This window comes from Peromyscus leucopus, chromosome 1 (assembly GCF_004664715.2).
Source record: "Peromyscus leucopus breed LL Stock chromosome 1, UCI_PerLeu_2.1, whole genome shotgun sequence".
Lineage (NCBI taxonomy): Eukaryota > Metazoa > Chordata > Mammalia > Rodentia > Cricetidae > Peromyscus > Peromyscus leucopus.
The window spans coordinates 57842547-57865506 of NC_051063.1; the positions used below are offsets into that span (position 1 = coordinate 57842547).

The window sequence follows — 22960 nt, forward strand, 5'->3', positions numbered from 1 at the left end:
TGAACTAGCCCATCCCAAACACAGCCTCTGCACACGGCAGTGGGGACAAGAAAAGGCCTGGAGACCAGGCTCAGCAGAAGCCACGTGAAGGCTCCCCTGACCCTCCACTGAGAGAACCCTCCCTGAGAGAACCAGAAGTCCCCGGGGGCCCAGATCCAGGCCCTTGTGCTGAATCCGATGCAAATCAGCACGGACCCACCAGCGGATGTCCCTCCAGGCCAGGCCTCTATTGAAAGGAAGTTCTCTGGCGGGCCTAAATTCAACCCTAGGAATACTGGGTGTCTTAGGTCAAGTTCCCTAACACTGAGACTTCAGGGATATTTAGCCTTAGTCTGGAGCCAGTAGAAACTCTGGGGAAATGGTGTTCAGAAACCAAGGGTCGGGTTGTACTTCACCGCTGGAATCATTCATTGACTCCCACCTGGTCAGAGTTAGAGGGGTTATCATAGCTCTCCAGGTGTCATAAATGCCATTTGATAATGGCAGTCCCAGAAAAGCGGTGGCTTTGGGCTTCTTCTCTCTGACACCTGCAGATTTAAGAGGAGAGTGGCCATGGGGAGTAATAAGAAGAGGGTTCTGCAGGCGGATCTCTGTGAGTTCGAGGCCAGCCTGGGCTACAGAGCGAGATCCAGGACAGGTGCCAAAACTACACAGAGAAACCCTGCCCAGAAGAAGAAAAAGAAGAAGAAGGAGAAGGAGGAGGAGGAGGAGGAGGAGGAGGAGGAGGAGGAGGAGGAGGAGGAGGAGGAGGAGAAGAAGAAGAAGAAGAAGAAGAAGAAGAAGAAGAAGAAGAAGAAGAAGAAGAAGAAGAAGAAGAGCAGAGGTCTCCGGTGGCTGCCTCTGGTCCTTGGCCCTAATGAATCATGGATACTCAGATCCAGTCAGGAACCATGGAGACCCAGGTCTAATCACTTACCATCAATGACAAAGGGAAGGGTGGCTAGAACTGGGACACAGGTCAGTAGGACTGGAGGCAGGCACCTGCCACAACTGGACCCTACTGGAGCCAGGCTTCTCAGCCTGTGGCTGAGATTAAGAGGTGAATACTGGACGAGGGATACTGGTGGCTGGGCCAGGCCTTGTCATCTGGAAGCCCCGGACTCTTTCTAATCCAGTGGCTTTGCAGGGCAGACCACATCCCCCAACCTCCATCCCCTTGTTCCTTCCTCCATACTGCATGAAATGTTGACAGTGTGCCCGGATGGCTGCGGTGCTGACCAGGAATGCTGACTGGAATGATTCTTGAACCAAAATAAAGCTGGAGCAGGAAGGGGGCCTTACAGGGAGCCCTGCTCAGTCTAGAGTCATTTTATTATCTTCACTGGGAATCTTCCTAGACCTTGGGCCTCTCGGGGATGCTGTGTGCCATCCTTCCCCACTGCTGGCAAGGAGGCTATCATGGATCTACTTGGCAGGCTCTGAAGAGAGGTCTCCAGTACCGGTCCTGTAGGGAAAGATGGGGATGGGGAAATCAAGAAAGGCTTCCTAGAGGTGGCACTTAGTTGAGTATTCAATATGTAAGGCAGGAAAAGCATTCCCAGCGGGAAGCACATTAGAAGAGGGTAGGAAGAGACAAACAGTGGACGGAGTTCTCTGCCTTGCTAGTTCAGGGAGGGACAGAAGATCAGGGAGGCCGAGCATGGGCCAGAGAGGGATAAAGGGCCTTCCATACAAGGCCGTGGAGAACTGGTGCTCAGCCTGCCGTCCAGCAGCACTTGAAGGCAGGCAGCTGTGGCATTCCCTTTGTAGAGATGTAGAAGCCAGAACTCAGAGAAGTTAAGTAACAGACCTAAGATCACACAGCCAGAAAGTCACAGAGTTATGATTCAAGTTCAGGCACATGGTTCACGAGCCCATGCTCTCGAACCTGAGGACATGCTGCCCTTTTCCCCACCCCTCAGAAGCCACTGAAGGGCAGCTGGGAACTTTCTGGATCCCAGCATACTTGGAGTCCTCGCCTTCCTTTCTGCCGGGCGGATCCCAGCACTCGGGAGGCAGAGGCAGGCAGATCTCTGTGAGTTCGAGGCCAGCCTGGTCTACAGAGCGAGATCCAGGAAAGGCGCAAAGCTACACAGAGAAACCAACACCACCCCCCCCCAAAAAAAAAAATCAAGGTGCTACTGGAGGGAAAGCAGGATGGCTGAGGCTGGCAGAGGCAGTGCCCCCACCCACCCCCCTTTCTTGACTCTCTTCACCTGTCTCCACCCCTTCTGACCCTTTCCTCTCCCCTATTTCTCCTGCCCAGGCCTATGGGCCTGCCTTCAGAGTCCTGGGCCCCTCTCTCTGAGAACTCACCCAAGAGGAAAGGTGTGGCTGTCAATAACCACACAGTATTGGCATACTGGAGGCAGGCCTGCCCACTGGAAGAGGAAGGTGAGCCCTTTCAGCTCCACCGATGACAGCAGTCCCCACCCCTCCCCCCTCTCCTGCCTGAGCCCACCCATCCCTGCCTGCAGATACCAAAGTGAGTTAATTAGGGTCTAATGAGCGCTGAGATGGCGCCACAGTGCTCCTTCCGGTCAGTTCACCCAATTACTGGCTCGCCCTTCCTAGCGGGGAAAGCCCAACAGTGCAAGGCAAGGGGAGCGAGCCAAGCCGGAGGTCCGTGCAGCTGGGGGAGCTGGACTCCCCACCGAAGGATGATTGGGAGGGGGCAGCTTCCGGGTTCTGCTGGACATAGGCCTGGGTCTGCTCACCTGCTGTGTGAAGTTACTTCCACTTCCAGGGCCTCAGTTTCTCCAACTGAAAAATAAAGAGTATTGGACAAGTTGGCCCATAAAAGGCTCCTCCCACCTCTGACTTTATTTTTTAATTTAAAAACTTATTTTATATGTAGAGTGAGTGTTTTGCAAGAATGTATGTGTACCATGTGTGTACCCAGTGTCTACAGAGGTCAGAAGAGGGATAAAATACCCTGAATCTGGACTTACTTACTGGCTGTGAGCCACCATCTGGTGCTGGGAACCGAATCCAGGGCCTCTGCAAGAGCAACAAGTATTCCTAACCATTGAACCATCTCATCTCTCCAGTTGCTCCCTGCCCTTTTGTTTAGAGGCAGGGTCTCACAGGTCCTGGGCTGGCCTCAAATTCAATATGTAGACGAGGATAGCGCTGAACTCCCATTTCTGCAGCCTCTGCCTCCCAAGCGCTGTAATACAGCCAGCGCCACCACCCTGGCATAGTTTTTGAGGGTTCTGTAAGGACAAACTCCGGAACTCAATGTCCAGATTTAACTGCCAACTAGACCTTGGCTAAATTCTCTCTCTTCTCTGGGCTTCTGTTCCTTCATTTTTCAAAGGTGCATAGGAATCATGTGTACTTCAAAGGGCAGAGTGAAATGCCATGCACCGAGTGTCTGGCACACAGTAGGTGCTCAGTTTGTGTAAGGGCCAAGTTCTGAGTGGCACAGTCCAGGCTGAACCCAAGGACTTCTGGACTCTGACGGTTGGGACTAAAGAGGGGGGGCATGAGTGCATAAACAAGGGCTTGGAGGACTGCACCCCAAGTCACCCTGCCAAGGCTCCCCAAAGTCATGGCCATATCTGCACAAACACCCAGCACCCCACTCCAGGAACCCCAGGGAAAAGCCCCGGAACTAACCTGCAGAGAGCAACGTGGCCACACAGTGGCAGCAAAGAATCAGAACAGCCTGAGATGCCTGAGCTGCCGGGGAGGGTAGAGGTGGACGAGAAAATGGGGCCAAAAGTTAGGGGGTCTATCCTCGGAGCAAGTAGAGGCGGCAGAATATGCTCCTACCCCTGGTCACATGTTATAAGTGTTTATCCTTCATCTCTTCTTTGTTTATTTATTTATTTTTGAGACAGAATCTATGTAACCCTGTCTAGCTTGGAACTTGCTATGTAGACCAGAATGGCCTTGAACTCACAGAGAACTGCCTGCCGCCTGAGTACTAGGGTTACAGGCATGTACCACAATACTCAGCCATTTGGCCAGTTTGGTTCTTTCAACCCCCTCTTTCCGTCCTTCCCTCCTTCTGTCCTTTCTCCCCTCTTCTTCATTCTATCCTTTTCCTTCTCTTCCTGTGTTCGTCCAGCCAGGCTGTCAATTAGACATAATATCCGGAACCACAGCTGGCGCCAGCCTGAGATAGTCTGGGGTACAGAAACGGGTCAGCTGCGGTCCGGCTCTTGAGGTGGTCACGGCTCTGCTGGAGACCGGCATCACCAAGAACAACATTCCAGAGGGATGCTGGCCCCACCCCCTCTGCTCTGCTGAGGTCTGCAGGGCAGTCACATGCTACACAGGGTTCACAAAGAATTCTGGGCTCAGGATTGATGGGGCCTGGAGGGGGCTGAGTCACCCACAGGCCGGAAGTCAGCAGCAGTTACAGTAAACAGAAAAACAGCACACAGCACCCTGGTGAGGCCAACTGTGTGGCCTAGGCCACCTCCCCACTCCAAAAATAAACTTCAGGAAAACAGTGCAGTCCAGAGTCCAGCAATGTCAGATTTGGGGAAATTCCTGGCCACCAGGGCAGATGGCCATGGGTCAGTGACTGACTGATAGGCCTCTTGCGGGAGCCTGAGCACAGAGTGCTGATGAGGCTGGGCCGGACGTGGGGAAGACCAAGTCTTGGCTCTGGGTCTTAATGGTCTAATGTAAGCAGCGGCCTCCCCCTGGGGTTCAGCCCTCAAGTCTGCAGAACAAAATGTAGGGCCGTCGTCCTTTGAGCCTACCTCACAGTGTGAGAGCTGACCGCAATAGTGTACAAGAAGGAAGATTTGGGGGCAGCTTTAGGGTCCTACCTGGGCCCACGTGCCCTTGGCCTTATAGCTATCATTGGAGCTTAAACAAGAAGTTACCCTCTCTAGGCCTCAGTTTCCTCCTCTGTAAAATGGAGCTAGCAATTCCTGCCCCCTGGTGGACAGCCCTCGTATAGCAACCACCCCCCATCAGTGGGCGCTGTTATTATTTAGGAGGTAGACAGAGAAACTCTCAAGTGTGACAGTTGTCAAGTGTGTCATTAGAGTGATTATCCCTATAGCAACCAAGGCCAACCGCCTCTGCCTGACTCTCGGCTTCCCCCACCCTTGGTCGGGCTCCACCTGCCTCCCGGGCTGGTGACAGCAGCCGCAGGAATGACTCGCTGGCAGCTGACTGGAGTCGGGGGAGCGGGGCCCCTCCTCACCACTCCTTGGATTGGGCATTGCTCAGCTACACACCCAGCCTCATGCCAAGTCCTGCCCAGCCCTGTGGCAGTTTCGGGGAAGGGGCATCCAGAAGGTGGAGCTGCCTTGGGGAGGTGCCCTCCGTGCAGCTGACCTCCGGCCGCCGCCCTAAGGGAAACTGAAAACTGCCTCCTTCGGACACACAGCATCAAACAGGGCTGAAGGTTCTTCTCACCTGACTTTGAATACCACAGGGGATGATGTCATGACCGGTGAGGGGGTGCGAGGTGAAACCCAAAGACGGCTGACCCTGTTCCACTTGGCTTCCCCGTAAGCACCCAACCTGGCTGGGGAGACAGGGAATCCCCTCTCGCCCTTTTTGAGACAGGATATCTAGCCCAGGCTGGCCTTAAACTTTCTGTATAGCCAAGCTGACACTGACTGAACCTCTGACCCTCCCACCTGCACCTCACCGGCGCTGGAATTACAAGCCTGCACCTCCAAGTCCAGTCGTGCGCTTGTGGGGACGAACCCAGGCGCGCTCGTTAAGCATTCTAGCAAAGGAGCTACATTCCCAGTCTACCTATGCCCACTAAAAGTTATACAAATGTATGACCACAAAGAAGGACGCGGGCCTTAGAGGACCGTAAGTTTCCAGTTCAGTATTGGATTTATTCCTGAAATCCAAAGTGCTCCACCGTCCAGATACCAGCTCCTCCGTCAAGCCCCGCCCTCTATGCCCTGGCTGGGAAGGTGGGGGCGGGACTACCTTAGGCCAGCCTCTTCTGGCTTCTCTCCCCAACACCTCTGTCACTTTTCCTTCAAGACTGCCTCTCCCGTGAGAAGGTCCTCCTTGTCTACCCCAGGTGAGGAGCCCCTTCTTCCTCCTCCCGTCTCCCTGCCTCAGGTAGTAGTTCTTCTCACACTGATGGCCTGCCCGCCTCTCATTCTAGGCTTCTCAGAGTAGAGGTTTTGACTTTGAACAGTTCAGGGTCCCCAGACTCTTGGAAACTGAAGACCATCTGGGTTAATTGAATATTGTACCAAGGAGCTGGAGAGATGGCCCAGAGGTTAAGAGCATTGGCTGCTCTTCCAGAGGACCCAGGTTCACCCACGTAGTGGCTCATAGTTGTAACTCCAGTTCCGAGGCTTCGGAGGGCAGAGGGCAGAGGGCAAAAGGCGCGTGTGTGGTGCGCACAGACATTCACGCAGATAAAACACCCATACACACAAAAACAAAATTTAAAAGTAGGTGTTATACTAAGAACCACTCGTGGCATCAGCCGTATGCCGGAGCCTGCTCTGAACTCTACGGGTGGTGGGAGGTTCCACGGTTTTCCCTAGATCACTGCCTGCCTGGGTGAGATACACAGGAATTCACCTTCACTGAAGCCTCCTGGTGCTGGCCGAAGCGGTCCTGCAGTGACCCACAAGGGCATGCCCGGGCCACTGCCTTCTCATCTGACCTACATCTGGAGGAGGTCTGGATTGTTAGGTCCCCAAGCACAGAAACTCATTCATTCATTCGTTCCTTCGTTCGTTCACTCATAAAAGATCACCTCCGTCCCGTGGCAGATGGGCCAGGCCAGGTGCTGCTTCCCTCCCGGTCCCCAGCCTCCCTCCAACTACCTGTCTACCTATTTTTTCTCCCAGGAGCCCTGGGTGCCCTCTGGAGGCACAGGTCTCCGCCCACCCCTGTGGCCTCAGGGACCGCGCACAGTAGGTGCTCCAAAAGTGTTTCTTGAATGACCAAATAGGACGCCCGGAGACCGTACCCCAGGAGCGCTCCACGCCTGGCCGGCTACCGCACCCCCATCCCGGACAGAGCCTCTCACCTGAGCTGGGTGTCCCCCGCCCCCCGGGCCGCCTCCTGCCCCGGCCGCCCCGCTCCCACTTCCTCCCGCCGCCCCGCCCCTTCCACATTCCTGTCCCGCCGGGCCAGCCCCGCGCCCGCCGCAGCCAGCCCGCCGCGCACCACCCGCCGCTCCGCGCACGGCTGTCCGCCCGCCAGCCCGGGATGAAGGCGGCCCAGGCTGCGGGAGAGGAGGCGCCGCTGAGCGGGCGCTCGGTCAAGGTGGTCCTGGTGGGGGACGGGGGCTGCGGGAAGACCTCGCTGATGATGGTCTTCGCCGACGGGGCCTTCCCAGAGGTGAGTGCCCTCACCCTTGCTTGGCCTTGCGTTGTCCCCGCGCCGGGACGCGCTAGTGTGCGGGTTTGCCAAGAAATCCCTCGAAATACCTACCCAGTTCCAGCCTCCTGGGGCGCGCGCGCGCGGTCGGGGGTGGTGGTGTCCCAACAGAGCCTGGGGTCGAAGGCAGAGTTTTTCAGATTTAGCCAGTAGGGGCGAAGTGGAACTAATGGCACTTAGGGGGGAGGGGTGTCACAGGGGCTGAATTAGGCCACCCGGGGAAATAGCGACTCCTAAGAGAGCAGTATGTGTCACAACTGGGCTAAGAGAGAGTGAGGACTTTGGAGCCAAACTGGCAGCAGTCAAACCAAGCCTTTTTTACTTCTTACAGCTGTGTGCCTTTGGTCAAGTCCCTTACCCTCTCTGTGCCTGTTTCCTTAACTGCATGATAGGACTGACAGTCCCTAGCTGAGTTCATAGAAGAGCGAGTGGATAGAGGTCAAGAGCTCAGCTCCAAGTCTGCATGCAAGAAGGACTCACTGAAAGTTGATAAATGATGTCCCCGGGGAGACACAGCTCTTCTCCAACCCTGGCCACTATGGTGCAAATCCCTTGCTTCTCCCTAGAGAGGAAGATGGGGAACATAGACCCTTCTCTGAAGAGCCCTGGCCGACTCATGGCTTGCTTTGACTCTAAGTCTTCTCAGAGCAACCCCCAGGGAGGGAAGGGGGAAGGCGAGGCAGAAGGTGATGGACAGCTCAGTGCCGTACCTGGTACGGCCTGGCTCTCGGCTTGTCACTGCGAGCCCTCCAGGACAAGCTCATTGGCTGAGCGCACTTCCTGGGCCTCCATGAGGAGTGGGATTTCTAGGTGCTGGAGTTTGCCTCCAGAAGCATGGCTTCTTCCTTTCCTGTCCCTTCCAGCCTCTGGGGTTGTGCAGAGCCCGGCAGTCTAACCGAGGAGCCCGAGACCGAAGCTGGTCTGGCAAACAGCGCCAGGCTCGCTTGCACTCTATACCAGTGAGCTGTTGGTTGTTAGGTTTTTGTTCTTAGACAGGATGTTACTGTATAGGCCTTGAAGGCTCAGTCCTCCCGTCTGTCGCCCTGAGGGTTGCTGGGATTGTGTGTAAGTGCCACCATACCCAGCTCAGAGCCTTCGGTTTTGTGGTTTGCAAAGCTGACATCACCTCCTTTGACCACTTACACCATTTTTTGAAGTGGTGATTGGAAACCGGACCATTGGGCAGCCAGGGAATCAGAGGAGGGTACCTCAAGACAGAGGAGGAGGGCTCAGCAACACTGTCCTGGGTCCGACATTCTAGATGGTAATGCTTTTAGTTAGTTAACAAGTTAGTTTTGTTCCGTTTTTTGAGACAACGTCTCCATATGTAGCCTAGGTTCATCTAAAATCAATGATCCTCCTGCCTCTGCTGCCATAGTGTTGGGATTACAGGTGTGTAACACCACTACTCCTGGTGGTCTCTTTGTTTTGTCTTTCTGGGACAGGGTTTCTATGTATGTAACCCTGGACGTCCTAAAACTCCATCTGTAGACCAGGCTAGCCTCGAACTCATAGATTCACCTGCTTCTGCCTCCCAAGTGCTGGTTTGTTTTTTGAGACAAGGTCTCAAGTAGTCCTCAGATTCAATATGTAGCCAAAGATGCCTCCACCTCCCAAGTATTGCAATTACAGGTAGCACCACTTGAGAAGAACATGGGGGTAGCTCTGATCTGGAGCTCAGGTCCCCTCACCTTCCCCAGGGCACTCCATGACCTCTGAGCCACCACTGCTGTCATTGGCCCAGCCTCAGCCTCTTCTGCCTCAGACAGACCTAAAAGCCCAGGGAGCCAGCGGCCTGGAGGCCTGGGGTCCTGTCTTCAGGCTTGCAGCTTGCAGCAAAGGGCAGAGAAGAGAACATGCTGGAAATGTGGAGCAGCCTCTGTGGCCCTCACTGGCTGTGACCCAACTTCAGGTTCAAGGCAGAAGGGGCAAAATAGAGCTTATGGGGCAGGCAGGGAGAGACACCAGTCCCCAAGAAGTCTCAGCTGGTGTTGAGAAAGCAACCATTCCTAGGAGCCTACAAGGCTGGGCCAGGAGGTGGGAGAGAGCACCCAGCCTGCAGAACCAGCCAGGTCTGAAGTCCTTCTCAGGCTGCTCCAGTTTCCATGGGCGTCCTACCGGGGAACCCTGTCCTCCTGTTATGGTCACCTGTCTGTGAACCCCAGGAGGGCAGGCCCGGGGCTGAGTCATCTCTGTCCTGGGTCAGCCTAGGCCAGGCCTTATGTCTCTGACTGAGCAAAACTGAACAGATAAGATTAAGCACTTCTGCCTGGGGGGGGGGGGGGTCAAAGAACACCACAAAAGGTAGAGATAAAGTCACATTCCGAAGCCAGGGGTGGGGTGGTGACACTGTGACACTTCTCAGAGACAGGATAACAGCCCCTTCCAGCTCACATCTGGTCTGTCTGATGTCAGGAGCAAGAATTGGTGACTTCAGAAGAGGCAGGTGGCTGGTGTAGCCTGAGGACCAGCAGCTCTGCTTCTGCCTAGCCCAGCTAGTGCATGGCCCTAGGCGGGTCACTTTCCTCAGAGCCTCTGGAGGTCTGCCGAGGTTGTAGGAGTCCAAGAGAAGAGCCTTAGGGAGCAGTGGGCTTGTGAAGCCCTGGCCTGTGTCTCCCAAGAGATTTGTTAGGGGCCATCCTGAAGCTCAGCTCTGAGCTCTATCCCCTAGCCCGCGTTTTTTGTTTTTAATTACATTTATTTATTAGGGTGGTATGTGGGTGACCACATTGGGGTCTCTGATGCAGAGGTCAGGGTCGTCACAGTGACAGCTTCTTGCTCTAGAGCCCAGGCCAGAGGCTTCAGGTGGGGATGGGAAACGGAGCAGCCAGAGGGATGGATAGGGCTGGTGTGGATACTGCCAACCGTGAGTAGTGACCATCCATGCTGGACCAGGTCTTCCTTGGCATCCTGAGGTGACACTCTCTTAACCAGTGACAGTGCAGGCCCAAGGCCACACAAAGCTGGTAGTTGTCAGGGCCGGGTCCCAAACCAAGCTCATCTGATCTCAAAGCCAGTGCCTGCTCTCACACTCTCCTCTCCTCTGGTAGGAAAAATGCCCAAGGGAAGAGGGACCCAAGCGTGGAAAGAGGGATAGGAAGGCAGCGTGGCCCTTGTATGTTCCTGTCCACTCCTGTTGGTATAGGGGTGACGGACTCTCCGTGCCGACTTCTCCATTTTTCCCCAGGTGACTACCCTCTACTGCGTAGCCTCCCAGGTGCCCTAGAGAACACACTGACCCGTCACTATGACTGCCCCTCCCAGCTGGCCAGGGCCTGACTCAGAGGACTGGCAGGCACTCTGGCCATCAGAAAGACAGGCATGAAGTCCTCCTGAGTCATAGGCAGGTACAGACCCTGCCCAACATGGGAAAGGAAGAGACTAGGGATCCCCACACTATGACCCCACCAGCCAGCCCTGGCCAAGTGGTAGAAGCCTAAGGGGTCCAATACAGGAGGTTAAGCTTGCCATCCTAGCACTCGGGAGGCCGAGGCAGGAAAATTGCAGTAATTTTAGTACCAGGTCATCCTGGACTACACAGTGAGACCCTGTCTAACAAAGAAAGAGAGGGAGAGGGAGAGGGAGGGAGAGGAAGGGAGGAGAGGAGAGGAGAGAGGGAGTGGGAGACGGCTCATCAGGTAAAGGCACTTGCCGTCAACTCTGACAACCTGAGTTCCATCCCAGGACCCACTTAGCAGGAGATCACACAGTCCTAAGGATTGTCCTAGGACCTCTACATGGGTACTCTGACAAGTGTGCCCCTCCCCAATAAATAAATGTAATTTAAACAAACCATCAGGGGCTAGGGATAGAGCTCAGTTGGTGAGTGCTCACCCGGCATACATAAAGTCGTGGGTTCAATCCCCACCGTCACAAAAAGCCTGCCTATGTTTGCAGCATTCAGGGGCCGAAAGCAAGAGGGTCGTAAGTCCAAGGTGTTCCTTGGCTGTATGAGACCCTGGTTCAAAGAATAAAGCAGTAACAAGATAGGGGGTCCAGGGCTGCTCACAGCCGAAGACTCCAGATGTAGCAGTTAGGCCTCCTTCATTACTGCGGCTCAGGCCCACTCTACAGAGGTTACCAGCTCCTCATCGAGCTCTCAAACCTGTCAGTCCACTCTTCAGCCACTGTAGAGGGGGTGCACCTCCAAATCTGAGACACAGCAGGTAGGTGTGGGGCTTTAGAGGGGGCAGGTAAGAGAAAAGGAGCCCCAGTGCCTTCCGAATCAGGGAGGCCAGCCAGTCTGCAAGGGACAGACCTGGGATGGGATAGGGGACCGTCTTAGTCAGGGTTTCTGTTACTGCAATGAAACATCATAACCAGAAAGCAAGTTGGGGAGGAAAGGATTTATTTGGCTTACACTTCCACATCACTGTTCATCCTTAAAGGAAGTCAGGACAGCAACTCGAGCAGGACAGGAACCTGGGGCAGCAGCTGCTGCAGAGGCCATGGAGGGGTGCTGCTTACTGGCTTGCTCCCCATGGCTTGCTCAGCCTGCTTTCTTATAGAACCCAGGACCACCAGCCTGTTTGCTTTTTTCAAGACAGGGTTTCTCTGTGTAGCCCTGGCTGTCCTGGAACTCACTCTAAGGACCAGGCTGACCTTGAACTCACAGAGACCTGCTGCCTCTGCCTCCTGAGTGCTGGGATTAAAGGCATGCACCACCACCACCACCGCCTGGAGGCAGGAGGATCACACTGAGTTTGAGACCAGCCTGAGCGAGAGTGAGACCTTGTCTCAAAAGCACAGGGGCTGGAGAGACGGCTCAGAGGGTACAGGTTCCAACCACCGAGCCTGATGACCCGAGTTTAAGCCCTAGTTTGTCCTCCACATGGTGAGAGGACAGAATCAACCTTTGTGGATCGTCCTCTGACTTCTGTTCCAGGACGCGTGTGCACACGCCAGATGTAAAAAAGAAAAGAAACAGCGAAACAGCAGGGTGTGTACTGTACACCTGCAACACCGTCAGCTGGCAGCAGACATGGGAAGATGAGGAGCTGAAGGGCCTCTCAGGTCCGCTCTGAGTCTAGGGTATCCTTAAAGACTACAGAAGACCCTATCTCAAGAAAACAAAAAATAACCCCCACAGAAACCCAATACTCCATACACACACACCAAGAGTTATGACGGACACAGTAGTGTACACCTGTACTCCCATCAGACTAGCCTGAACCACAAAGTTAGACTCTGTCCTAAAAAATAATAACGGGACTAGGGAGATGGCTCAGTGGTTACGAGTACATATAGCTCTTGCAGGACAGTGGTGGAGCACACCTTTAATCCCAGCACTCAGGAGGCAGACGCAGGCAGATCTCTGAGTTCAAGGCCAGCCTGGTCTACAGAGCAAGTTCCAGGACAGCCAAAGCTACACAGTGAGACCCTGTCTTGGGAGAAAAAGAAAGAAAGGAAGAAAGAAAAGCTAGATCTCATGGAGGCATTTTCTCATTCGAGGTTCCTTCCTTTCAGATAACTCTAGTTTCTGTGTCAAGTTGACATAAGACTAGCCCTCACAGACACTGTGCCCTGGGTGACCCACTCAAGAGAGGACACAACAGAGCCTACATGGGAGGGATTAGGAAAGGCAGGCTGGGACAAGGAGTATATGACAGGAGTCTGTTAGGATTTTAAGAGATTGAGAGGAGCCATACATGATGATATATATCTCTAATTCCGGTATTCAGGAGGCAAAAACCAAAGGATTGCTAAGTTCTGAGTGAAACAGGACTACATAGCAAGATCCCATCTCAAAAAAAAAAAAAAAAAAAAAAGAGGCCAGGCATCATGGCTCACGCCTTTAATCCCAGAACTCAAGAGGTAAAGACAGGTGGATTTCTGTATGTGCTAGGCCAACCTGGTCTATGGGGCAATTTCCAAGCCAGTCAGAGTCACACAATGAGACCACGTCTCAAAAGCTCAAAAAAGGGGGCTAGAGAGATAGTTCAGGACTTGTTGCTCTTGCAGAAGACCCCAAATCCATATGGTGGCTCACAACTGTCAGTGACTCTAGTTCCTGGGGGATCTGCTTTCTTCTGACCTCATGGGCATGTGGCACACATGCTATACATTCATTCATGTAGGCAAAAAACACACACATACAACAAAATCTTTTTTTTAAATAAAGGAGCTGGTCATGTTAATTCCAGTGCTTGAGAGGTAGAGGCAGGTGGATTTACATAGTAAATTTCAGGGATATGATGAGAGACCGTCTCAAAATAAATGAATAAACAAATGTTTTTTGCAACTGTAACTTTTTAAGTTCACAATTCAGTGGCATGAATTACATTCAAGATATGAATTACATTCATGATCCTCATTAATTACACTCATGATATTAATTACACTTGTGCTATTCATTGATTACATTCACAGTATTCATTCAATAACTATATTTATGATATTCATTAATTACATCAATTAGATTGAACAAATAAAATTTTTTTTTTTTTTTTTTGGTTTTTCGAGACAGGGTTTCTCTGTGTAGCTTTGCGCCTTTCCTGGAGCTCACTTGGTAGCCCAGGCTGGCCTCGAACTCACAGAGATCCGCCTGGCTCTGCCTCCCGAGTGCTGGGATTAAAGGCGTGCGCCACCAACGCCCGGCACAAATAAAATTTTTAAGGAATTGTCCTCCCCCCCGCCCCCAAGACAGGGTTTCTCTGTGTAGCTTTGGAGCCTGTCCTGGAACTCACTCTGTAGCCCAGGCTAGCCTTGAACTCACAGAGATCTGCCTGCCTCTGCCTCCCGAGTGCTGGGATTAAAGGCGTGTGCCACCACCGCCCGGCTGTTAAGGAATTGTCTTAGTCACTGTTCTTTTGCTGTGAAGAGACACCATGTCCAAGGCAACTCTTACAAAAGAAAGCATTCAAATGAGGGCTTGTTTACAGGTTCAGAGGTTTAGTCCGTTATTATCATGGCGGGGAGCATGGCAGCACACAGGCAGACATCGTGCTGGAGAGGTAGCTGAGAGGTCTACGTCCGGACCTGCAGGAAAAAAGAGCAGGCCTGGTGGTGCTTGCTTGTAATCCCAGTACTCAAGAGGCTGAGCCAGGAGGATTACCATTAGTTCAGGGCTAGTCTAGGCTAACAAGACCCCAAACCAAAGGGAGAAAAAAAGTCAGGGGTGGTAGGATGTTGCATACCTTTAATCCCAACACATAGGCGCTGTGAATGGAAAAATCAGAAATTCAAAACCAGCCTGGGTTTTATGAGAACCTATCTAAAATGAGGTGGGGGGAGTAAAGGAGACCCCAAAAAAACTAAGAGACTGAGCTCCCCAAGACAGACTGAGTCTTTTTTAGTTAGTCTAGGATCCTCGGTGCCCAGAACTAGGCCTAGAGAAAGGCCTTGTGTTTGCTAGATGGATATATGAATGTGCAAGGGGAGAAGCTGGTGTGGGTTAATGTCCTCCCAGGAGAAGGGGGACACACACTGAAGGGGGGCACACATGAAGGGGGGTGCGCGCGCGCGCGCGCGCGCACACACACACACACACACACACACACACACACACACACACAAGAGCTCACGCGGATCCACCAGGACAAAGCTAACACCAGTACCCAGCGTGTATGGGGTGCTTGTTTTATGCCAGGCTGTGTGTGTGCCAAGTACTGGGCCCGGACCATTTCATCGACTCCTTGTACCAATATTCTGCCCCTACCCCAAGGACTTCATCTTTCCCTTGATAATCAAGGAAAACAAGGCCAGGGGAGATGAGGCGTTCATGGCACCAGGCGCTAAGCTTTTCCCCAAGGCTGGTCACTGTGACACTGGGAGCCTTGTCAGAAACAACCACCATGAGGGGGTTATATGTAGGTATTCCTGGGGTCTGGCTTGCCCCAGATCCCTCAAAAGCTTCCTTAACTGTCCTCCTTCTTCTTCAGAGCTACAGCCCCACGGTGTTTGAACGCTATAATGTCACTCTGCAAATGAAGGGTAAACCTGTGCACTTCCAAATCTGGGACACAGCAGGTAGGTATGGGGCTTTAGGAGGGGCAAAAAAGAGAAGCGAATCCCCAGTGGCTTCTGAACCAGGGAGGGCAGCCAGGCTCCAGGAAACAGGCACTGGCATCCGGAGGGGCCCCAGAACCTGAACCCTCCACCTTTATGTGCCAACTTCCCCAAGCTTTGTACCCTGAACTTAGCTTCTCTAAGACCCCCTGACCTTGGTCTGTGCCCTCTAGCCTCCCGGCCTTGCCCATACATGGGTTGGTTAACTCAAAACTAAACTCAAGGAGACCCAGCAGCCCTCTTAGAGTTGACCTGCTAGGACCCCCTTGTTGGGATTACATCTGGCCTCTGTCTCAGCCTCACTCATTGAACAGGGTCTTCCAGCAATGGCTTCTCCAGGCCAAGGCTGCCACATCTCACAGGCAAGCCAAGTAAGAGCCACCCCCAGGGGACATCCACATGATGTACAAAACTTGACTCTACCCTCTAAAAGCCCGGGTCTGCTAAGGTGCCCTCCCTGGTGTTGGGGAGATGGTGAGAGCAGGAAGGAGGACCAGGGTGACCCCTCCTCTCCTTTGCCTAGGGCAAGATGACTATGACCGCCTCCGGCCCTTGTTCTATCCTGATGCCAACGTCTTGCTCCTCTGCTTCGATGTGACCAGTCCAAACAGCTTTGACAATGTCTCCAACAGGGTAGGTGCTGGGGCGAGGGAAGCGTAACTTCAACACTCCTCAGGTCACTGCTCATCACCCTTTACCCTGTCAGCTGTCAAAGCCTGGCGGGCCTGGGGCTGAACAGATGGCTCAGTGGTTAAGAGGGCGTACTAAGCTGGGCATGTGCCTTTAATCCCAGCACTAGGAAGGCAGAGGCATGTGTGTTTCTGTGAGTTTGAGAGGCCAGCCTGATTTACATAGTGAGTTCCAAGCCATTCAATGAGATCCTGTCTTTTAAAAAAAAAAATCTGGGTGGTGGTGGCGCACACCTTTAGTCCCAGTACTTAAAGGGCAGAGGCAGAGGCAGGCAGATCTCTGTGAGCTTGAGGCCCCAGCCTGGTCTACAAAGTGAGTTCCGGACAGCCAGAGCTGTTACACAGAGAAACTATCTCGAAGAAAAAACAGAAAGAAAGAAAAGAGCATGTGTTGTTTGTGCAGACAACCAGTTCCCAACACCTATGTCAGAGCGCTCACAACCTCCTGGAACTCCAGCTTCAGGGACTCTGACGCCCTCTTCTGGACTGTACAGGCACATACATATACACGTACATTATTTTTATTTTATTTTATTTTTTTATTTTTTGGTTTTTTTCGAGACAGGGTTTCTCTGTGTAGCTTTGCACCTTTCCTGGAACTCACTTGGCAGCCCAGGCTGGCCTCGAACTCACAGAGATCCACCTGGCTCTGCCCCCCAAGTGCTGGGATTAAAGGCGTGCGCCACCACCACCCGGCACATTATTTTTAAAAATGATAAAGAGGGGGGCTGCAGAAATGGCTCAGAGGTTGCTCTTCCAGAGGTCCTGAGTTCAATTCCCAGCAACCACATGGTGACTCACAACCATCTATAATGAGATCTGGTGCCCTCTTCTGGTGTGTAGGCATACATGGAGGCAGAATATTGTACACATGATAAATAAGTAAATAAACAATAATAATAATAATAATAATAATAATAAAGATGCTAGAGAGATGGCTCCATAGTTAAGAGCACTTGCTGAGCCGGGCGGTGGCACACACCTTTAATCCCAGCATTTAGGAGGCAGAGGCAGGTGGATCTCTGAGTTTGAAGCCAGCCTGGTCTACAGAGCAAGATCCAGGATAGCCAGGGCTGTTACACAGAGAAATCCTGTGTTGAGAAAACAAAACAAACAACACTCATACATATAAATTATACTAAAAAAAATTTTTTTAAAGTGCTGGGGCCTGGAAATGACTCAGGTTAAGAGCACTGGCTGCTCTTCCAGAGGACCTGGTTCGATTCCCGGTACCTACATGGTGGTTTCTAACTGTAACTCCTGTCCCTGGTGGTTTATAACTGTAATGCCCTCTTCTGGCCTCCACAGACACAACATCCACCTACATAAAGAAAAAATTTTTTAAAGTGCCAGGCATGGTGGCACACCTTTAATCCCAGCATCCAGGAAGCAGAGGCAGACAGATCTCTAGGAGTTTGAGGCCAGACTGTGAAACCCTGTCTAAAAACAAACAAACAAAAAAAGCTTGGCAGGCCCTAGATGAGTCTGCTGGGCTTGATATGTACATAGATAACATGAGGCCCAGAACAGGGCAGCAACTTGTCTGGGGTCACGTAAAAATGTGGCCTGTCCTCTGGCTCACTCTGGCTCGTGCCTGTCCTCAGCTACAGGATAAACACTGGTTCTTTCCCTTTTGACTCTGCTGAGAATGCTGGGTGACTCAGAGGCTGTCTCCCTAGCCTGGGCCTGCTGGAGGTCACGTGAACTATAAAGTCCAATTCTAGCAGCTCTCAGCACCCCACTCCATGTCTCCTACTGCCGACAGCAGCCTCTCATGGTGCTCTAGAATCAAGAGGGGTTCTCAAGGGTCAATGCTTTGAGTTCCTCTGCCCAGCCATGGCACAGCCCTTCACCCACTGCTTGCCGAGACCTCCACAGAAGCAATGCATTGTGAGGTTCCCTTGGGCAGTGACAGCACTAGCAAAGACAGCAATAAGGATATGGCAACAACATTTATTAAGAATTTGCCCGCTGGAGGGATAGCTCAGCCGTTAAAGGCTAGGCTCACAACCAAAAATATAAGAATTTGCCATGTTTAAAAAAAAAAAAAAGAACTTGCAGGCCGGGCAGTGGTGGTGCACGCCTTTAATCTCAGCACTCGGGAGGCAGAGCCAGGCGGATCTCTGTGAGTTTGAGGCCAGCCTGGTCTACAGAGGGAGATGCAGGACAGGCACCAAAAGTACACAGAGAAACCCTGTCTCGGATTTATTTGTTCAATTACCTTCATGACAAGCATATAGAGTCAAGATACCGTCATTCTTGGATTGAATCACTTTCTATTAAAGTGGCAACTCTGGGGCCAGAGCCTGGACAGTGGCCACATGCATTCCTTCAGAGCTCCTGCTTGAGCACATCTCTGGACCAGGCCTGTTATGGGCATGAGGGATGGGGAGGGATATTGGTACCTGGGATGTGGCAGCAGCAGTGGGTAGACTGAATCCTCCTAGAAGGCAGAGCCCCAGGATTTGCTGATGGATGAGAAGAGAAGGTTGGACCAGAGCAAGCAGGAAGCAGAATCACTACTTCCCCGGGATGAGGAGTGGCCTGGGATGGGGCGAGTCACAGGCCTATGGCAGTTGGAATCCGTGGGTTCCCTGGAGGGAGTGTGGGGCTGGCCAGCTGGGTAGGGTACAGCCAAAGGACTTGAGGAGGCCACCCAGGGAGCCAGACCAGCTAGGGGAGAGGAGCCCATAGGCTGGCAGGAAAGGAGGAACAGAATGGGACGAACCGGGAGAGCCAGAAGGACAGGTCCTGGATCTAGTGCAGACTGCTCCAAAGGAGGTGATCCTGGTGTCTAGGCTCCCACAGGCTCAGCCCAGCCGAGGTCTCACAGTTGGGTTCATGGAGCCACCCAGTAGCCCCTTCCCTAAACAGACTTAGTGGATAATGAGTGAGGTATAAAGAGCCTCTACCATTAAGTTCTAGGACCCAGAGAATTTTAGCAGCTTTTCCTGAGTGGCCCACCAAACAGCCACATACTCCTGAAGATGAAAAACCTCCTCTGAATCCCTGGTGCCCCAGATGAGTGGTCAAGGCTAAAATAACTCATCCCTAGTGGCCTTCTAGGGACCTTCTCTCCTGTTGAGGCAAACATAAGGTCTTCTGTGTAGCTCTGGCTAGTTTAGAACTCAGAGATCCGCCTGTCTCTGACCCCAGAGCACTGGGGTTCACGGGGTTAAAAGTGTGTGTCACCACACCCAACAATCTCTTTTCTTTTGTTGAGACAGGATCTCTCTGCCTAACCCTGGCTATCCTGGAATTCACTATGTAGACCAGGCTGGTAGACCAGGCTAGCCTTGAACTCACAGATCACAGATCAGTAGGAGATCCTCCTACTTCTGCCTCCAAGGTGCTGGTATTGAAGACCTGTGCCACCATCTCTGGCTTACTTACTTTTAAATTAATGCATATTTGGCCCATTTTGGAAGGTAGCCAAAGAAGCTCTTACTTGCTAGGGATGGAGAGAGAAGCTAGACTCTGGGCCCCACATACGGGGCTCAAATCCCTCCGTTTCCAATCATGTGACCAAGGATAAGTTATAAAATCCTCTATGCCTTACTGACTGCATATATACAGAGAGCTCAACTATAGAACCTGCTAGTAGTGAATAAAATACACACGGGGCTGGAGGAGCACTGGCTGCTCTTCTAGAGGGTTCGATTCCCAGCACCCACATAACGGCTTACAACTGCCTGTAACTCCAGTTCCAGGGCATCAGACGCTCTCTTCTCACCTCCAGGGGCACCAGGCACACATGTTGCACAGATACACATGCTGACAAAATGCCCGAACAACATAAAACCTTTTTTAAAAAAGAAAATTATAACCAGGTGTGGTACCACACACCTTTAATCCCCACACCTAGGAGGCAGAAGCAGGCAGATCTATTTGAGGCCAGCCTGATCTACATCGTGAGTTCTAGGACAGCCAGGGATATGTAGAGAGACTCTGTCTCAAAAAGAAAGAAAGAAAGAAAAGAGAAAGGTGTTGGGCTGTGGTGGCAAATCCCTTTAGTCCCGGCACTCCAGAGTCAGATCTCTGTGAGCTCCAGACCAGCCTGGCTTAGAGTGAGTTACAGGACAGCCAGGGCTGCACAGAGAAACTATCTCAAAAAACCTAAATAAATAAATTGAGAAAAGAAAATTAAATGATGTACACACCCCTTTGGTTTTTTGTCTCAGGTCTTGAACCCTCTTCGTAGCAGAGGATGATCTTGAACTTCTGATCTTCCTACCTGGTTTATGCAGTGCCATGGTTCTGAAAACCCAGGACTTTGTGCACGGCTAAGCAAGCACTCTACCAACTGAGCTACATCCTAAACCAGGGCATGGACATTTTTAAATGAGAGACTATACTGAGTGCTTGCTCCTAAGTGTTAGTTCTGTTCATTGTCCTTGTTGGAGTTTAACTGGGAGAGCAAAGAGTGTCCCCCTGAGGGTCCGAACTCTCACTGGCTCACACACAACTCTTCCCCCTGCAGTGGTACCCAGAGGTGACGCACTTCTGCAAAGGAGTGCCAATTATCGTCGTGGGCTGCAAGACGGACCTTCGCAAGGACAAGGTGCTGGTGAACAAGCTGCGGAAGAATGGGTTGGAGCCGGTGACCTACCACAGGGTAGGAAGTTAGCCCTTGGGTGAGAGGCCTCGGGGGAGGGAAACTCAAGATATTGCTCGGCTGGGCCAGGTGTATAGCACACTCGGGGTCATCGAGAATGTCAGCAGTCAGGAACTGCCAGCACTTGGAAGCAGAAAGCAGGATACTCTCTAGAAGGTTCTGTCAGAAGGAAGAATAGAATATGTGTAGCACAAACGGGGACCCCTGAGATCCATGCTGTTTGGTCTTGGGCCCTCCTCTGCAACACACGGGTTAGTTGCCCATTGCGGGTGCCCTCGAAGAGCCCCACTTTCCACTGTCGTCCTCAAGATTCCTGGCATGGCCAAAAAGGCTGCAAGGAGACCAAATGTGAGTTCCATCCTGCACCCCCAACTCATAGTAGCTCCTGTTTTTCTCTGACAGGGCCATGATATGGCAAGGTCTGTGGGGGCAGTGACCTACCTTGAGTGTTCCGCTCGGCTCCATGACAACGTGGAAGCCGTCTTCCAGGAAGCGGCCGAGGTGGCTCTCAGCAGTCGCAGCCGTAACTTCTGGCGGCGGATTACCCGCAGTTTTTGCCTGGTCACCTGACTGGTTTGGAACCCACCTTGCCTCCCACTTCCCTCAGCTGGAGGAAGACCCAGGAGCTGACCGGCTCTGTTGACTGGGCTGGACCTAGTCCTCAGGCTGAGCCGGTAGAAGCACACCTCCACAGATGGGCTCCACCGAGGCCTGGCCTCTGGACCTAGGAATCCTGGACTGAGAAAAAAAGGTTCCCAGACCCTTAGCTCTGGAACCATTAATAGACTCCCTGTGCCCAATCCTGAACTTGTATCCTGAGTCGGGTCTGCGCAGTCTGGTTTGGCGCCACCTTGTGGCTATTCTCTGAGCTGTCCCTCCAGGACCAGGGTTCTTGGGACCATCCTGCCAGGACCAACACCCTGCTCCTTCCCCGGTCATCCTATTCATCCCATTGATAAGTGTGACAATTAAAAGGACATCACTTGTTATTTGTGTCCTGACTCTTGCTTCACAGTATCTTTACACACTACTAGGTAAGGAAGAGCCCAGCCACCTAGACCTTAGGGTGAGACTGCTAGGAATTTCATCCTGACTTCATCACTTCTAAGACCTTGGGAAAGTTCTAGACCTCAGCTGCCTCATCTGTAAAATGGCCAATCAGAAATTACCTCAAGCATAAATAGTCATGAGGACCGGCACATGTAAAGAGCTTGGCAGGTACCTGACAAGGTGCACAATCTTATTTATCTAGTGTATTATTAGTCAGGTTTCTCCAGAAGCGCACCCCCCCACCCACACACACACACTTTCTTTGAGGAATTTGCTCACAGCTGGGTGGTAATGATGCATGTCTTTACTCCCAACGCACGGGAAGCAGAGGCATGAGGATCTCTGTGAGTTCAAGGCCAGCCTGGTCTACAAAGTGAGTTCTCGGCTGGGCTGGAGAGATGGCTCAGTCGTTAAAGGCTAGGCTCACAACCAAAGTGAGTTCTCAGATAGCCAGGGCTACACAGTGAAACCCTGTGGGGGGGGGGGGGGAGAGTTTGCTCAATGCAGTAGGGAGATAGCCCAGTGGTGCTTTACAGGTACCAACCGCACAAGCCTAACAACCTAAATTCAATCCCTAGAACCCACATAAAAAGCCAAATAAGGGGATGGTAAGATGATTCAGCAGATGAAGGTACTCCCCACCAAGACTGCCCTAAACTCCTTGGAACTCAAGTGGTAAAAGGTAGAACTGACTCCTGTACTCTGTCCTCTGACCTCCATATGCATGCCTTGGTATAAGCCCACCCAAACACATACACAGTAAAACTGAAATGTTATTTAAATTTTTTTAGAGCCAGGTGGTGGTGGCGCACGCCTTCAATCCCAGCATTTAGGAGGCAGAGGCAGGAGGATCTCTGTGAGTTTGAAGACAGCATGGTCTACAGAACAAGGTCCAGGACAGCCAGGGCTGTTCCACAGAGAAACCCTGTCTCCAGGGGGGGGGGGGATTATTTTTAGGCTAGAGGCTGGAGAGATGGCTCAAGAGTAGTGGCTTCCCTTCCCGGCCCCGGGCGGCGGCGGCGGCGGCGGCGGCGGCGGCGGCGCACGCCTTTAATCCCAGCACTCGGGAGGCAGAGGCAGGTGGATCTTTGTGAGTTTGAGGCCAGCCTGGGCTACAGAGCGAGATCCAGGAAAGGCACAAAACTACACAGAGAAACCCTGTCTCGAAAAAAAAAAAAAAAAAAAAAAAGAGTAGTGGATTCCCTCCCAGAGGACCTAGGTTTGGTTCCCAGCACCCACGTGGCGGCTCACAACCACCTGTAATTTCAGTTCCAGGGGACTC

At 52.4% G+C, this 22960-nt stretch overlaps 1 protein-coding gene and 1 long non-coding RNA gene across 2 annotated transcripts; one reads left to right on the forward strand and one right to left on the reverse strand.

Moving 5' to 3' along the window:
* Positions 1-1293: 1293 nt before the first annotated feature.
* LOC119088500 lies at positions 1294-6990 on the reverse strand. Its single transcript, XR_005092145.1, has 3 exons — positions 6905-6990; positions 2697-2742; positions 1294-1444 (listed from the first exon to the last, which is right to left on the reverse strand). It is a non-coding gene; the product is annotated as an uncharacterized LOC119088500 (long non-coding RNA).
* Positions 6991-7055: 65 nt separating this feature from the next.
* Positions 7056-21617, forward strand: Rhod (ras homolog family member D). The gene is made up of 5 exons (XM_028860652.2): positions 7056-7278; positions 15198-15285; positions 15848-15957; positions 20494-20628; positions 21031-21617. The coding sequence occupies exons 1-5, from the start codon at positions 7147-7149 to the stop codon at positions 21196-21198; spliced, it is 633 nt and encodes a 210-aa protein (XP_028716485.1). The 5' UTR covers positions 7056-7146; the 3' UTR covers positions 21199-21617.
* The last annotated feature ends 1343 nt before the right edge of the window (positions 21618-22960 follow it).

Excerpts from the sequence above, each read along its gene's own strand:
- Rhod (XM_028860652.2), top strand. The coding sequence starts at position 7,147 with ATGAAGGCGGCCCAGGCTGCGGGAGAGGAGGCGCCGCTGAGCGGGCGC. Across the intron at positions 7,279-15,197 it reads CCGACGGGGCCTTCCCAGAG|AGCTACAGCCCCACGGTGTT; the intron begins GTGAGTGCCCTC and ends CTTCTTCTTCAG. Across the intron at positions 15,286-15,847 it reads CCAAATCTGGGACACAGCAG|GGCAAGATGACTATGACCGC; the intron begins GTAGGTATGGGG and ends TCCTTTGCCTAG.